The following is a 16959-nucleotide window of genomic DNA, read 5'->3' as shown; positions in this document are numbered from 1 at the left end:
ACGACAGTCCGGCGAGCATACCGCACGAGCAGGCAGCCATGTAGTGGGAAACTAGGTCGTAACGCTGAGGTCATATTTTAAAAGTATTTCCTTTTTCTTACTAAAAGTTCTCAATGTCTTCGTCTCTTTGTTTTGACTGATGACTTCATTAGACCGTGATTCAAGATTCGCAGTGAAATAACAAATCGAACAAGTAAAATTTAAGTTGTTTTTAAATGAAGTCTTCACTAATGAAGCCGTTTGATGGTCTATGATTTCTCATTTAATCAATTTCCTGTAATCCTTATCATTGGAACGAGTCTTTCTTCTAAGTCTAAGCTTTACACATTCAAGTTCTTCTATTCACAATTCAGCTCACGATTTCTACTTTGAGCTTGTGTGCAAGATGTTCATGAACGTCTATTTTATGTTGTTCATTTACGTGTCCTCTTTAGTGTTCACTTTTTAAAGCTGGTCAGACATCTTGAGTTATCACTTTTCTTGCCTCCAGGGCCGGCCTTAGATAAATCGTGGCCCTAGGGGAACTGCATTTGGTGGTACTAAATGAAATGTGAACTACTGGCCCGAATTGCACTCCACAGCAGCACTTTCAGAACATATAATAATATGCGAACTGATGACTCCATATGTCCCCCAGAGAGCCCTGCGCTCAATGGACTCAACGCTTTTAGTGGTGCCACGTTTCTCCCTCAAAAGCTACGGTCTGAGGGTTTTTTCAGTGCACGAACCAAAGGTTTGGAACTCACTCCCTAGTGATCTCAGACAGACAACATGCTACACCACTTTTAAGAAGAACATTAAGACTTATCTGTTTAAAACTTTTTTAGATTAGTTTGTCATTGTAGCTGTCGTATTTGTGTTTGTAATGTTGTTACAGCGCATGGAGCCTACATTTTGTTTGTTAACAGCGCTTTATAAATAAAATTGTTATTATGTAAAGGCAAAGTATTAGCCCTCGACAACAAATCAGACTGAAACGCTCCCTTGTCATGGCCGCATTTGTATTGTGAGTCTTGGACGTTGACGAGTAGGATCCTAACAATGGAATAGAGATGCTACAGAAGGATCCTAGGTATCATATTCAAAGACTGCATCACAAACCAAGAGATAAGAGACAGGGTTACCGCAACGATTGGACCCCATGATGACCTGCTAACTAGCGTTAAAAAATTTATATTCATATTAAAAAATCTTCGGGGCTCGCAAAGCCCTTCCTTTAGGGAACAGTACCAATAAAAAAAAAAAGAAGAAGAGGCAGACAGAGAAAGCGATGGGAGGACAACATAAAAGAATTGACGGGCCTGTCATTGAAAGAGGTTCTAAAGCAAAAGACATAGAGAAATGGAGAAAGACTGTCGACGAATCTTGCATGGTGCCCCAACGGTCCAACAGACTAAGGAATAGGTAAATGTAAAAAGTAAATGAAAAAAAAGCAATATTTCACTTGGATACGAAACCCAGTTGCAGCCTTCATATTTTGTTACATCTAGTGTCGACAAATCCTTTTTTTTTTTGTAGAGTGTTCTTGAGTTATAGATAGATTTAGGAAATTTAATGAGTAGCAATATAGGAACCATACGTGTAGTTTGACAAAGACAGAAACTACAAGATTAGAGATACTCTAAGAATAGTGACAAGAGAGACACTCAAGTTAGTAGAGCGGAAGACATTGGTCCATGTCGATAAATCTGTTCAACTTATTAACACTTTTTTTTAAATCCATTGAGAGCGCCTGAGAAGCCGAGCATGAGGATTGAGTGATCTAAGTAGGAGCATAACTGTCTATTTAAGTTTCCTTTTCGTATTCGGCTCCTGTGGGTTAGGCCTTCTTCTGTCAGCTTTATTCTCCCATGCCAGTTAGGGCAAAATCTGATTTAATTTAATATGTTATAATTATTCAGTAATATTATACTAATATTATTATTTCAAATAGGTAAAAAAAAACACTCATGATATCACAATTTACTTATCCATTTAGTTATGACTTGCTTACAAATCTGAAAGAACATATCCAAACCATATCCAGGACAAATCCTTAACCTATGTTCTAATAACGGAATCCTAATTTCTCTCAGGGATTGCTTTTGGTGAAACAATGTGCCGAACAAACGCGAAGAGCTCTTCTGTGATAGAAGATCGCCAAGAAGATCGCTATTCTATCACTACTTCTCAAACGGTAGCACATGAACTGGCACATGGGTAATCCTTTGCTATTTAGTTTGTTGGAAGGCATTAATGCTGCTATAAGGAAACTCGCAACAATTTGTCCAGATTCAGCGACATGTCTAAAGTGAATCAAGCTGTTGTGTCACAACAGACGGTGGCCTACTTAAACATCGAGACGTATATAAGATTAGGGTATATCTTATTCCCCATTTCACTTTCTTGTAGCCATCGACGATGTCATAAAAATACATTAAACGGGCTGCATTCGGATTTCAATCGAGTTGGATTTTGCAGACGACATAGCATTACTTTGAAATACAATTTAATGTATACTCGAGATGACGGATAAAGACGCCCTCAAAGTTATGCATATTGGGTGCAGGTTACCCAATACACCCATAAGCATTGGTTATACAGATCTTGAACAAATAGAAAAGTTAACCAAGCCTATTTAGAAGGTGTTATCTCAAGCGATGAAGATCATATCATGGTGTTGCATGTCGGATTTAAAAATTAAGGCCTATCTGAATAAACAAAATTAATTAGCCTGGAGATTAAAATCCAGCTTCTCAATACAATCATTGTCCCAGCGGCCCCCACGCTTCGAGGCGTGGAAGGCTGAAACGAGGCTGAGTAGATGGCTGAGAAAGATACTAGGAATAACATACTGAGATAATGTACCCAATAGAGAAATATTTTCCCCTACAGGCCGTCTAAGGAAAGTGGCGACTGAATGTCGATTGACATTTGTGAGACATATCACATTAGACAAGACGAAACACGTTTACCAAAGTCAGACTTAAAGATGAAAGCCGAAAAGAGGAACGCAAAAACATGTCTAGCATGGCCTCACACTTTTTTAGAAATCCTGAATTCCGTGGAGCCAGCTGGGAAAGGGCTGTGGATAGAGCTTGCAGCCCTATACGTCGAATGAGGCGTTTCAGTCTATGTGTTTCTGAACAGTTTAAAATAAACAATGCTAGGTTTGCCACTCAACTGGTTAGATTAGATGATTAGAGTGCCTTAATCTCACTCGTAGTGTTCCGGGACGAGCGTTTTTCTACATTTCTGAGCTTCAGAAACTCTTTTCCTGGTGTCTACAAGAAATTATTTTTCTCAAATTCAAGGTATTAATGTTTTAGTTTTAAAAGTTGCATTTTACTCACTTGGGTGTCACCCCCTGGTGGGTGTCACCAGGTGCGGACCGCACACCCCTAGTGACGCCACTGCGCTTAACCACTCACCCACCGCGTCTACTTAATTAGACTTATAAACAAATGGGCTAATAGCAAAACTAAAGGAGATGTGTTACATAGATTAGCTGATACGCCTAGCGATAGTGTTCAAAGTTTTGTTTCGTTGTGGGGAGAGGGGTGTTATGCTCTTCCGCATTGTATAGTACTTGAAAATGTAACTAAGTCCAACTGGAGGTAACACTGAACTCAATACTGGAACAGATAACACCAACGAAAGGCCAACAATCGATACATTGAGTCGACGCTGGTGTTAAAAAAGCAAACACTTTTAATACTTAAGGTGGATCTAAGGTTAGAGAATAGTAAGAAATGACCAAAATATCACTTTTTCATTCTCATCATATTTATATTGTACAACCATTTCTCTATCAAATTCAGTTTATTTGAGGCAAGTATTCCTTCTAGAAGTATTTTAAAATAATTTTTGTATTAGGTGGGGTAGTGTTTGTTTACCTTAGCAACGACCATAAGCAGGTAAATATTTTTGTTTTTGTTTTTTTGTAAATAATACTTTTTAATTATTTTCTAATGAAGTTAAAATGCGATATGCTTATAGATATAAAGGAAATAGCTAAGGGAATGTACTCTATTACTTCACTGTCCCAGTCAACAAAAGCATGTTTATTTTCTGTTGGATTTTGTGTAATTTCTAGCAACATTTTTTCGTTTTGGATTGCTGCTGGTGAAAGACTCTTTTGTGTATTTTGATATTTAGATCTATATTCATATTGCATTTTTATTTGTGTAACAATAATGGCCAATAAGCATAGCCATAATAAAAGGCAAAGTTGTGGTAGAAAAAGAAAATTTCGTGGGAATAATAAATACACCAAGGGTGACCAAGTCTGCAAAGTCTACAAGTAGTACAAGTGATGATCATGGACAAGTTGGTGAACAACAAGAGACACATCAAGCTGCTTCACCTAATGTAGATATTTCATCTGAATCAAGTTTATCAGATAATCCACTGGATTGTAATATCTTTTTAAACCTAGCATGTTTTAATAATTTCTTGGCAAGTTACTTGATATGTCCTAAATGCTTCAACTATTCTCTAAATTTGTTTTTGAATGAAAGCGCAAGAATTGGATTTTGTCAGGAAATAATTGTGAAATGCACTTCAGCTGACTGCTCATTTGAAGAAAGCTTTAGATCTTCTAAAGAAAATAGAGATGGTCAAAAAAGAGGATTTAGGGAAATAAATCTCAGAATGGTATCATTTGTAAGGCCCATAGGTCCAGGTCACAGTGCGCTCTTGAATTTTTGTCAACACACAAACAGTCCACCTCCTATTTCTGAAACATCTTATCAATCTGTAATGCATACCATAGGCCTTGTATCTAAGAAAGTTGCAGAAGAAAGTATGGAAAAGGCTGCAAGGAAAGTGAAACAAAAGGTTGGAATCAGCAACGAAGAAGGCATCACTGACTGCGGTGTGAGCTTTGATGGGACATGGCAGCGTTGAGGGCACTCGAGCCATCATGGCGTTGTTACAGCCATATCAATAGAAACAGGTAAATGTTTAGACGCAGAAATTCTTACAAATAGCTGTAGACTGTAGACTTTGCACAAAATGGTCTAGTAAGAAAGGAACAGCTACCTTTCAGACCATACGGTCTATATCTCAGATGTTGTTAAGGTAACCTGTTTCTGTGGCCTATGGTTAAGGAAGGTGTTATGTGGCCAGTACAACGACCAACTGCCTTTAATTTTATTCAACTAATGTCAGGTACTCATTAAAACTGGGTGGACTCAGAGATGCTCTTAAGCTCCCGTTCTTCTTGGTAAAATCTTGAAACAAAATAAGTAATTTATCACACAGTTTATAAAATTTTAATCATTGAATTTTTAAATACCTGTCTTTGTTTCAGGTCTGCATAAATGGACAATGTGTCAGCGACCCATACGCTCCTCAAATTGATGGTGTGTAACTATTATCTTAAATATTCTTTTTCTTATTCACCTAATCAGAACTGAATATTGATTTTTTAAAATAAACTAATTTATATTTGTACTATGTGAGGGTTGTATAGTACATTTATACGATAATAGGCCAAATGTTTTTGAAATTATGGTCGCTTTAGTTGTGTCCATTGTAAAACACATTTTTTAAAACTGCCATCAATGTACCTTTATGTACATTATAAAGCTAACTTAATTTTCCCAGCAATACTTTTCTCTTTAGAAGTAGTAAATCTTAATACTGTGCTATTGCTGCTACTCTGTGGTTAATGCAGCTCTGTTAATTAACTATTGATAATGAATTATTTTTTTAAATAAGGGAAAGAAATCATACTTAAAAGATGTGGTGGCATTAAGTTGAATTAGTCAGCTTGAGGAATCTTTTGAGCAGCTCTGTTACATTTTACTCTCTCTAGAAAACTGTGCATTTGGAGACAGACCGAGCTATTCTTGCAGTGTGTATATCAATGACTTTATGGGCAACTGTTACTCTACTCTTGGCTATCGAGCATGTTGTGACACGTGTAACACTATGTCTAGGCCCGTGAAAGGTAAACCTCAATACACACATTCAATGATCTATTACGTCATACATAATGCCATACATGTCAATCCATGTCTAGTAACGCTTAGAGTATCTTAGAGGAATGTAATCCTTCAGAATTAAGATATATGGCTAAATATGTAGGCTTTGGTCTCCTTAGATAAATGTAGATGTTATTTCTCCAACACCTATTCTTGTATCAAGTGGAAACTTGAATAATTATTCATTGTAGCTAAGAAAACATGAATCAATTAAAAATAAACCCATTAGTCAATTCATTATTGGCAATTAATTATTGTGTTTGATATCGAATAAAGGAAACTACTTCTACATTATTCAGAACTAAAACTGTAAATGCGAGGTTTTTTTCCTTCCTATTGCTAACTGAAGAAGGTGAAGATCCGGACACCTACCTGTTCGAGTTAGAGCCCGATGTAGTAGAGCTGTTGATTACTTCTAAAGAACAAATGTTGGCTGACTTTTAGAATGTGTTCAAGTGTGACTTACAGAACGAGACCTGTGCCAGGGTAGAACAGATGTACACCTCAGTGGAAGAGATGACGAGCCCTGAGCTGAAAACAATGGCCATTCTAGTGAAGATGGTGCCTTCTGTAACATCAATAGCAAGCCGTATGAAAGTAACTCCTATGACAAAAAAGTGGTGATTGCTACGATTTCCTCAATGAGTACAGAATCACTTCACTTTACCTCGCAATGTGACCAGTACGAGGCGAAGTCAGAACCAGCAAGGTGTGTGAAGTCCGGAGTAAGACTAGGTTTTTGGACATTCAGTTATTGCCAATTGTGATGTATTTGAAATTAAAATGTTACTGTTATTTTGGAGCCCTGAGGTGAGGTTCTTTAAGTTCGTCGTGTCGTGTGGTGTGGTTTGCAGAGAGCCTGGATATGGGAGATTCGTTACAATACCTATGATATGGCACTCAAAATGTTGGCCAATAGTAAGTAATGCCTGGCTGATTTTGACACTCAGTCCGCCTTTGTACCAAACGGTGATAATTATCTATACGAATCCATAATTATTAAATGGAGTTGACAATTTTCATAGTGCAATGCCAAAAAAAAAACAAACACATACATATTTTATAGTTCGTCCATTGTGGTTTTGCACTGGGGTTTTGTGCTTCCTCATCTGGTTGGTCAGACCTATGTGAGCCCGGAATGTTTGGCTGCACGCTGGGCAGGTTATTCCAGCTGGAGCTAGTGTAATTGGCCTTGCTTTTCTTCTCTGGCGTTTTTCTTCTGCCAGCGCTGTTCTATTTTTCTCAGCAATTTGTGCGCCACATATGCTCTATTAAAACACACAGCGAATCGATAGTTCATAACTTTACACACCAGAAAGACTTTTTTTAAAAGAATTCTCCATATAGGCCTAATTTAAATTTGAGATTGTACCACTTTAGGCTGTGAATACGGAGATAGAATCATCGATTGTACAAAAGATCACTGCTTGAATTCACAAGTGGATTGCTGCGGCACGTGTAACTATGGCACCCCCTTTACCCCAACGTACAGCACCAGAAGAAGCACACCTGAAAGATTAGCCACGACAGTAAATCCCCTTGTGCTATTCACTTCAATTAAAGGTAGGAAACTTTGTTGACATTTAATGGGATGTATGAACTACTAGTTTTTAACAATAAGTACTATCAGGCGTTCATATGCAATTCTTGCGAAAAGTTTATATCAGATTGTTTCTATTTAATAATTTGATTGCCAGGGGAACAAAGGATTTTTTGTGTCTGTTTGTCTTTGCTATCGGTGTTTTGTATCTCTTTAGTGATGGTAAAATCACAAAATCCTGACCCAAAGGATGACCTTTTATTTCTAGAATCTTTTTAGCTTGTAGCTGCCCGAATGGGGTTTGTTTTTTTTACCAATGATTTTACCAGCAGCATTTAGGATTCTATGCAATTCTTGATAGAAATGAGAAAGCTGGGTGAGCTTTGATGTTCTCGATTAGTGACATCCTGATATATATGCGTTTTCGTAATAGCTACTCGGATTTGCAGGCGCTCTCAATTACTCATAAGACTTCGAAGCACTTTAAAATATGTATTCACAAGGGGCAAGTGTCGATAAGTAGCCTTACATAGGCGTCCTTATCGGTACAAATTGAATTGTCTCTTCTTCTAGCTACACTTTTTAGTTTCGGGATTTGTAGTTAAATATTTCTTAATTCTACTTGATATCCTAATATTTTCTTTTTTTTAAAATCTCACTCGATGTGAGGACGTAGCTGGAGCGGTGGTTCTCACACTGTATTGTTGTGGTTACAGTACAAGAACATGAAGACATTTCCGGGCGGGGTACGGGAACAACAGGCGCCACGTATATGGGACGATTCAATCGTAGTTATGATCGCTGCCATTGTGGAACCTTCAGACAAGACTTTGGTCCATGCCTGGTCGTTGAATAAATTCGTTCCCAATGAATTGTCTGGATAATGGCGCTTACGGCGTCGATTATCTACTGGACATTTTACAAGGTGATATTGTAGGTTTGCAGCTGTATTGCCCACTAACAGGTAGCGACGCTCTTTTTTTTTTTTGGAGCATTCAAGATATAGCCTTGTAATGTATTTTTTAAATACTGTACAGATTGTGAACAAGGAGATCAAGACTTGAGACCAGAACTGTGCACTAACTTTAGCGTATGCCTAATACAGCCAACACAGTGCTGTCACTACTGCTCGTCATATTACACGTCTGCAACTACAAGTACCACGACAACGAGACCATTGATACCATCCACTTCACCCAAAACTAGTAGGCAATGTATTGGTAGTAAATGTGACGTTAAAAAATACTTTAAAAAAAAACAAAGCTTATATTAATTTCTATCAATTAGTTTGGATCAGTCATGTAATTAAATTTGTAATAGAGCTAGACTAACATTAATACATCTGCGATTAAATATATTTTATACCAAATGTTTTTGTTTAGCGCTATCTCATCCTTTTAGCGTTCTCAATACACTATGATCCTATCACTTTTATCAACCGGTTGGAAAGAAGGAGAAAGAACAGGGTATCTGGGTGATCGCTTTTAAAGTGTATTTAAAAAAAAAAAAGGTAACGACCGAACTTTGGGGCTAAAGCCTTCTCAGGCTTCTCAAGCCAACGCGGTAACCATACTAAGCCTCAGACGGCAGCCTAATATAAAGGCGCTTATACCACGACTCCAGTCACGTACTATTTATTTTCATTGTTTCAGATACCAAACAAAGTAATTAATTACCAATAGTTAATTAACAAATTTGGTTAATTAGTTTTTCGTTTTCTTTTGCACCGACGTATGTAAAACAAATTAGGCCATTTACTGCTTCGTACTGCTTCGTGCGAATGCGTGTTGAAAGGGTTAGAGAGAAGAATCCAAGATGGAATAACGTAAACCATGTTATTATTGAAATGTTATTAATGGTTTCTCAACATTAAAGTATTCATCGTCTACTATATATATGAGTTAGTTTGTACATAATTAAGAGTCTCGTCAGTTCGTAACATTTTCCTTAAATTCATGGTTGTTCATATTTGATACTGTTCCATATCTCAAGCTTAAACTCTACAGAATGTGAACCGGGAGATTTAGATTTGAGACCAGAACAATGTCTTAGCCCTAGTGTCTGCAAGACACAGCCATTACAGTGCTGTAACTATTGCTCGTTTTATTTCAAAACTGAATCAATTACCACACCAACAATACCATTTATTACACCCATTTCACCAAAACGTAAGATATTTAGAATATATTTGTAATCAATTCGACACCTAAACACTTAGACGACTTAGATCTATATTTAGGCCTAGTTGAAGTAGTCCTGAACATGACATCTGTACTCGGCATTTGTATACGTGTTTGTATTCATGTCGATACAGCGCTGGTGGCGACTTGGGTAGAGTTAACCGTGTGTGTACAACTAGCACAAGTAACAGAGGCCATCGCTAGGTGAATCAGGGCCGACCTTATGTGATTGGAAGTCATAGGCGAAGTGAATTTTGGTGAAATATAAATTTATGCCAAGTGAAAATAAAAATATATATAAGACTGAAACAAAGAAATTACGCATTTTAAATTATTAAAAAACTTACCTGTATGATGTAGAGCTTAGAGCTAGACCAGTAGACATTGAGATATAGACTTTTGTTTGAGATTTGATCTGGATGATTTAGAGCTAGACCAGTAGACATTGAGCTATAGACTTCTGTTAGTTTGAGATTTGATCTGGATGATGTAGAGCTTAGAGCTAGACCTGTAGACATTGAGATATAGACTTTTGTTTGAGATTTGATCTGGATGATGTAGAGCTAGACCAGTAGACATTGAGCTATAGACTTCTGTTTGAGATTTGATCTGGATGATGTAGAGCTTAGAGCTAGACCTGTAGACATTGAGCTATAGACTTTTGTTTGAGATTTGATCTGCATGATTTAGAGCTAGACCAGTAGACATTGAGCTATAGACTTCTGTTAGTTTGAGATTTGATCTGGATGATCTAGAGCTTAGAGCTAGACCAGTAGACATTGAGCTATAGACTTCTGTTTGAGATTTGATCTGTATGATCTAGAGCTTAGAGCTAGACCAGTAGACATTGAGCTATAGACTTCTGTTAGTTTGAGATGTGATCAGGATGATGTAGAGCTTAGAGCTAGACCAGTAGACATGGAGCTATAGACTTCTGATAGTTTGAGATTTGATCTGGATGATGTAGAGCTTAGAGCTAGACCAGTAGACATTGAGCTATAGACTTCTGTTTGAGATTTGATCTGGATGATGTAGAGCTTAGAGCTAGACCTGTAGACATTGAGCTATAGACTTTTGTTTGAGATTTGATCTGCATGATTTAGAGCTAGACCAGTAGACATTGAGCTATAGACTTCTGTTAGTTTGAGATTTGATCTGGATGATGTAGAGCTTAGAGCTAGACCAGTAGACATTGAGCTATAGACTTCTGTTTGAGATTTGATCTGTATGATCTAGAGCTTAGAGCTAGACCAGTAGACATTGAGCTATAGACTTCTGTTAGTTTGAGATGTGATCAGGATGATGTAGAGCTTAGAGCTAGACCAGTAGACATGGAGCTATAGACTTCTGATAGTTTGAGATTTGATCTGGATGATGTAGAGCTTAGAGCTAGACCAGTAGACATTGAGCTATAGACTTCTGTTTGAGATTTGATCTGGATGATGTAGAGCTTAGAGCTAGACCAGTAGACATGGAGCTTTAGACTTCTGTTTGAGATTTGATCTGTATGATCTAGAGCTTAGAGCTAGACCAGTAGACATTGAGCTATAGACTTCTTTTTGAGATTTGATCTGGATGATGTAGAGCTAGACCAGTAGACATTGAGCTATAGACTTCTGATAGTTTGAGATTTGATCAGGATGATGTAGAGCTTAGAGCTAGACCAGTAGACATTGAGCTATAGACTTCTGTTAGTTTGAGGTTTGATCTGGATGATGTAGAGCTTAGAGCTAGACCAGTAGACATTAAACTATAGACTTCTGTTAGTCTGAGATTTGATCTGGATGATTCAGAGCTAGACCAGTAGACATTGTGCTATAGACTTCTGCTAGTTTGAGATTTGATCAGGATGATGTAGAGCTTAGAGCTAGACCAGTAGACATTGAGCTATAGACTTCTGATAGTTTGAGATTTGATCTGGATGATGTAGAGCTTAGAGCTAGACCAGTAGACATTGAGCTATAGACTTCTGCTAGTTTGAGATTTGATCCAAGTTTTGCTATTTTTTCCTCCAAACATTTTTGTTGAGTCCTGTGCGAAGCTACCTTTAATCTAAGGCCGGCCCTGGACGAACTTTCAACCGTGGCGAGGGGCGATTCCTCAGTTCATATGATCATCCAGAAGGAATGGCAATGTTCTATCGCTTTCGAGAAGGCCTTCGACCACCCTATAAAAAGAGAGAAGGTCATGACAGTTCAGATTCACGAGTTACATTTAGTCCAGTACAGTCAAGTCCAGTGGGAAGTCGCCCAGTTGAATCCATTACAGTCAAGTCCAGTGGGAAGTCGCCCAGTTGAATCCATTACAGTCAAGTCCAGTGTGAAGTCGCCCAGTTGAATCCATTACAGCCAAGTCCAGTGTGAAGTCGCCCAGTTGAATCCATTACAGTCAAGTCCAGTGTGAAGTCGCCCAGTTGAATCCATTACAGTCAAGTCCAGTGTGAAGTCGCCCAGTTGAATCCATTACAGCCAAGTCCAGTGTGAAGTCGCCCAGTTGAATCCATTACAGCCAAGTCCAGTGTGAAGTCACCCAGTTGAATCCATTACAGTCAAGTCCAGTGGGAGGTCACCCAGTTGAATCCATTACAGTCAAGTCCAGTGGGAGGTCACCCAGTTGAATCCATTACAGTCAAGTCCAGTGGGAGGTCACCCAGTTGAATCCATTACAGTCAAGTCCAGTGGGAGGTCACCCAGTTGAATCCATTACAGTCAAGTCCAGTGGGAGGTCACCCAGTTGAATCTAGTACGAGTCAATCCAGAGTTTGATACAACAGTCCAGAGTTTATACATCAGTACAGAGTTTATACATCAGTACAGAGTTTATACATCAGTACAGAGTTTATACATCAGTACAGAGTTTATACATCAGTACAGTACGGTTAAGCATTTTTACAGACACTGTTTCGTGTTACCAATTGTACAGTGTTGACTAATTGACTCCTTTTTTGAAGTGACTTTATATGTTTCATAAAGATATTAGACATTAATTAAGTTTTATGGCGCCCGAATTGTCAAGTTGAGTAGGTTGTGAAGTGTTTGCATAAAGCCTGGACAGAAAGAGTGACGTTACAATATTGTAGTCTTTTGATCGTGACTGTGTCATAGTGTTATTGTGTGTGTATACGTATTCATAGCTCCTCCGTTGTGGTTGAATATGAACACGTTTCTCGTCTTCTATGAACTCGACGATGACTATAAGTCCAATCCTCGCTTTAAAAAGACAGTAGGCCTATATATTTCTGCTTCAAAGAATGTAAAATTGTAAATTATTATCAAATAGTATATCAATCTATACCAAATCTATACCAAATCTATACCATTGTGTACATTACAGACAGTGTATCATCGTGATGTGTGCATTTAAGTTTTAAGATTGTGTTAAAGAATGTGACGTGTATAATTGTAATCAAAGAATGCAAATTATTGTTTCAATTGTCTATAACAGTATAATCACAGATTGTGTAGCCTACAATTGTGTATCACAATATAGGCCTAATCACAGATTGTGTAGCCTACAATTGTGTATCACAGTATAGGCCTAATCACAGATTGTGTAGCCTACAATTGTGTATCACAGTATAGGCCTAATCACAGATTGTGTAGCCTACAATTGTATATAAAAAAAATGGGCTTTATTATTTATGAACGAGAGGGCATCAAAGGATGTCTATTATTGTATTTCAAAGTTATCAAATAATTTTCTTAAGTTGGGTTGACTAGATGACTACTTACTTTTAGAGTGACAGTTCTGGATTTTTGAATGACCACAGTCATTTATAAAGAAAAGTTGTTTTTGCTTAAAAATATTTCTGAAGCTATAATGCACGAGATTCAAGGCATTGATTCCTGTTTTAATTGCCCCCTGTCCCCACTAATCACTTCATCTAATCTTTTTCTTTAGTTGCTAAACATTGTTTTGTATGCTCCATTTAGAATTTAGATACTACAAGGCTATGCTTTATAAAATAATATATGCTCCATTAGATACAAATTTAGCTTTAAAAAAAATAATGTATGCTGCAAGCCACAAATAGAAGAGCAATGGAGGCATTCTTGGTGATATAGTATGTATTTTTTACATTGTCTACAGAATGTGAACCAGGAGATCTAGACTTGAGGCCAGAACTGTGCACTAACACTAGTGTCTGCCAGACAAAGGCATCACTGTGCTGTCACTATTGCTCGTTACATTACAAGTCTGCAACCACAAGTACCACACAAGTAACGTCCCCCAACAGTAGGAAAATTTGTAACAAAATGTGTGTAAATACATTTAACATTTTTCGAATGCTTATTCAGTTTTGAAGATGAACTACATCCTGGCCCAAACCTCCCGCAGGACGAAGGGGGAAGGCAGCGGGCAGGGTTTGCACTCATGAACATCGAGACCACCGAACGACAGCCCAGAACGCATAACAAACGATTAAGCAGCCATTCATGTTTTATTACATGTGTTTTATCTGACGTTTGAGCTTTTGGTAGTGTAAGTGATTTGCAATTTGTATCTAGGTTCTAAGCTTTAAACTATTCCTTAGTCTAATAAACGTGTTTTAGAAAAGATACATAGTCAATAAACGATCTTCTATATACGTAAAAATATTTTGAGTCAAGAGAAGTTAATTAAAAGATTGTACCTGTACTTTCATTCAATATAGACTCATATGTATCACTGGAAATAAAATAGTGTGTATCTTTATGTCTCAAAGATTGTGTATCATTATGCATTTTTATGAAAAACCGGCTTGCATAATTATTATAACAATAAAAACCGTTAACTTTCAGAAATCATAAAGTAGCCTAAGCAAATGAGATTTTCCAAGCTGTAAAATCAGATTTTCACAAGATTTTCTATAAGTGTCACAGGTTGAGGAAAGGACAGTCTGACAGACCACACAAAGCTATGGCGGCTTTCCTGCCTTTCGGTGGCCAGTAATATTGTCGAGAGAATAATAATAATCTTTTTTATCCATTAGGAAATGTGTCTTACATTTTGTGCGTTACACCAATTAAAACATTAGAACTATAAAAAACCAAAATATACAGTAGGCCTAGATATTTCGATCTTCTTAATTTGCCTAATTAGCTCTTGTAAGTGGAAACAATTATCATGATGTCAGTTATGGTAGAAACTTTGTTTACAATAAGAAATTTTAATGAGGTTTCTAATAATAATACTAAAGCTTGTCTTCGAGTCTGAAGATTAATGAGGAGTGCAGTATTTCACGTGGCTATGTAGCCCTGACTGTGACCTACATATTTTGCCACAATCAGCCATTCAGCGCAGACATAACCATTGAGTGAGGTTTCTACAAAACACGAAATGCCTCGTTTCCTGTTTTATTGAAGTAATTTTTTTCTTTATAATAACAAAAAAATATTCAACCATGTATTGGAAATGTTTATTTGTCGGTATTCTGTTCAGTCCATAGGTTTGTTGTTTCCTTATTTAAACTAATCCACTTTATCGGTTGCTTAAATTTTGTTTTGTGAGCTAGAGGTATTTGTATTTTTTGACACATCGCACAATTTAGGCCATGTCCTGCCCATAATCCATCAAAGGAACTAGAGGTCAACATATCTAACTTTGATTAAGTCGTGCAAGAAGCAGTACTGTTTACAGTAGTCGAGACATGATGAAAGTAATGTATAATTATCTGTTTACTTTCAACAGAGTGTGTACTAGGAGAACCAGATTTAAGTCCACAGCTGTGTACTAGCCGTAGTATCTGCCAGACACAGCCATTGATGTGCTGTAAATATTGTTCTTCCCGAGACAATTCTGCAAGCCATCTCTCTTTATACACTATTTGGATATATTGTTTTTGTATTGCTTTCTTTCTTTATATTAAAACAAATGTCTATTAAGTAGATAAAGTACAAATGTCTATTAGGTAGCTAAAGTACAAGACTCTTAGGTAGATCAAGTACTTACCCTTGTTCGGAATTTTTTTAAAGTTTTTGTCTATTTCTTATCTTTATACCATTTTAAGCATTGTTTACACAAGGAAATCAATTATAATGAAGCAATCTATCAATCATAATGAAGCAATCGTTGGTGTACTGTGCATGAAATAATAGACCTCTAAAACATGTGGCCAGGGCCGGCCTTAGATAATGAGCCTCCTTGTCCTTATCATTATGAGGAACATTTTGTACATCCTCTTATAATTCTGGATCTAGAGATAAATTATGTTGCTTGTTTTTATTTCTTTTATTAAACAGTTTCAAGTTCTTTATATAATGTGTTGCCTTTTCCATTTATAGTTAGTCTATAGTTTGCTGCACTAATTTGTTTTGTGTCTTTTAAAGTAAATGAGCTTTCCAATTTTATTTTTAAAATCATTGACCAGAAGTATCTAATACCTTATCACCTGATTCTGATTTGCTTTTTAATTTATTTATAATTCTATAAAGAAAACTTAACTAGACCCCACACCAGATGGCTCTGTCTGCACCAGATGTGGAAAAATATACAGGTCATGACTGGGTTCGCATTCATCTTTAATCTTGGAAATTGAAGGCATTGCCATTCATTGTATATCATTTGTTTGTCTTCAGTGAAATTATTACAGGATTGTTTCCACAGTATTTTAAAATTTGCTATGTTGTCTTCTTCATCAGTTATTTTATTTAATGTACCGTACACCTTAATAATGTTGATTCATCTATATTATATTATTTCTGTAAGCAAGTACTCTATAATTAATGTAATTACAAAACAGTGTTATGATGCTGGCGAAAACTTGTTACTGCAGATTACTAAACAGCTGTATGCTGGTATTTGAGTTTGGTGTAAACAAATACAGACAAAACTCCACAAATAAATGACAGAAGAGGGAACTGTTTCAAAATTTTAATCACAACAAATAGTTCATAACAAATAGTTCATAACAATTACATGCAGGTAATAACCTTAGTACTCAAACAGTATCCCTACAAAATAACTGTCCAGATATCATGGCTACATTAATTTTTAAAAAGTAAATGTTCGAAGTTAATATGCGAAAAAAAAAAGTTGAATACGAAGAAAACAGGCACCTTCCAAAGCTTATAAAATAATTTTATCTAGTGCAATGCAATGTTGGTAAACAAATTAACAATCAGGCCTTCAAGGGCCATAATTCTGAAATTCATCAGCAGAAGTAGAAAGACAATAGTATAAAGCCTGTGAGGCCACTGATCTTGTATCGACACTTGCTGTTCCTTTGGATCTAGATCAGTTGCTTGGAGAGATGGAAACTGCTGAGGTTTCGACCATTGCCATTGCCCAG

General features: G+C 36.9%; 1 protein-coding gene across 1 annotated transcript; it reads left to right on the top strand.

Annotated features, from left to right (window-relative positions):
• The first annotated feature begins 3000 nt into the window (after positions 1-3000).
• LOC129927855 (uncharacterized) lies at positions 3001-15929 on the top strand. The gene is made up of 7 exons (XM_056039400.1): positions 3001-3091; positions 4076-4104; positions 5294-5345; positions 7350-7532; positions 8547-8714; positions 13779-13925; positions 15360-15929. Exons 1-7 carry the CDS (start codon positions 3001-3003, stop codon positions 15551-15553), a joined length of 864 nt encoding a protein of 287 aa, XP_055895375.1. The 3' UTR covers positions 15554-15929.
• The last annotated feature ends 1030 nt before the right edge of the window (positions 15930-16959 follow it).

This window comes from Biomphalaria glabrata, chromosome 8 (assembly GCF_947242115.1).
Source record: "Biomphalaria glabrata chromosome 8, xgBioGlab47.1, whole genome shotgun sequence".
NCBI lineage: Eukaryota > Metazoa > Mollusca > Gastropoda > Planorbidae > Biomphalaria > Biomphalaria glabrata.
This window is presented reverse-complemented; position numbering and strand designations above follow the sequence as displayed.

Bases quoted from the DNA above. Each gene is read 5' to 3' on its own strand.
- LOC129927855 (XM_056039400.1), top strand. From the start codon at position 3,001: ATGTCTAGCATGGCCTCACACTTTTTTAGAAATCCTGAATTCCGTGGA. The intron at 4,105-5,293 runs GTGAAAGACTCT...TCTTTGTTTCAG, and splicing joins TTCGTTTTGGATTGCTGCTG to GTCTGCATAAATGGACAATG. The intron at 7,533-8,546 runs GTAGGAAACTTT...AATACTGTACAG, and splicing joins GCTATTCACTTCAATTAAAG to ATTGTGAACAAGGAGATCAA.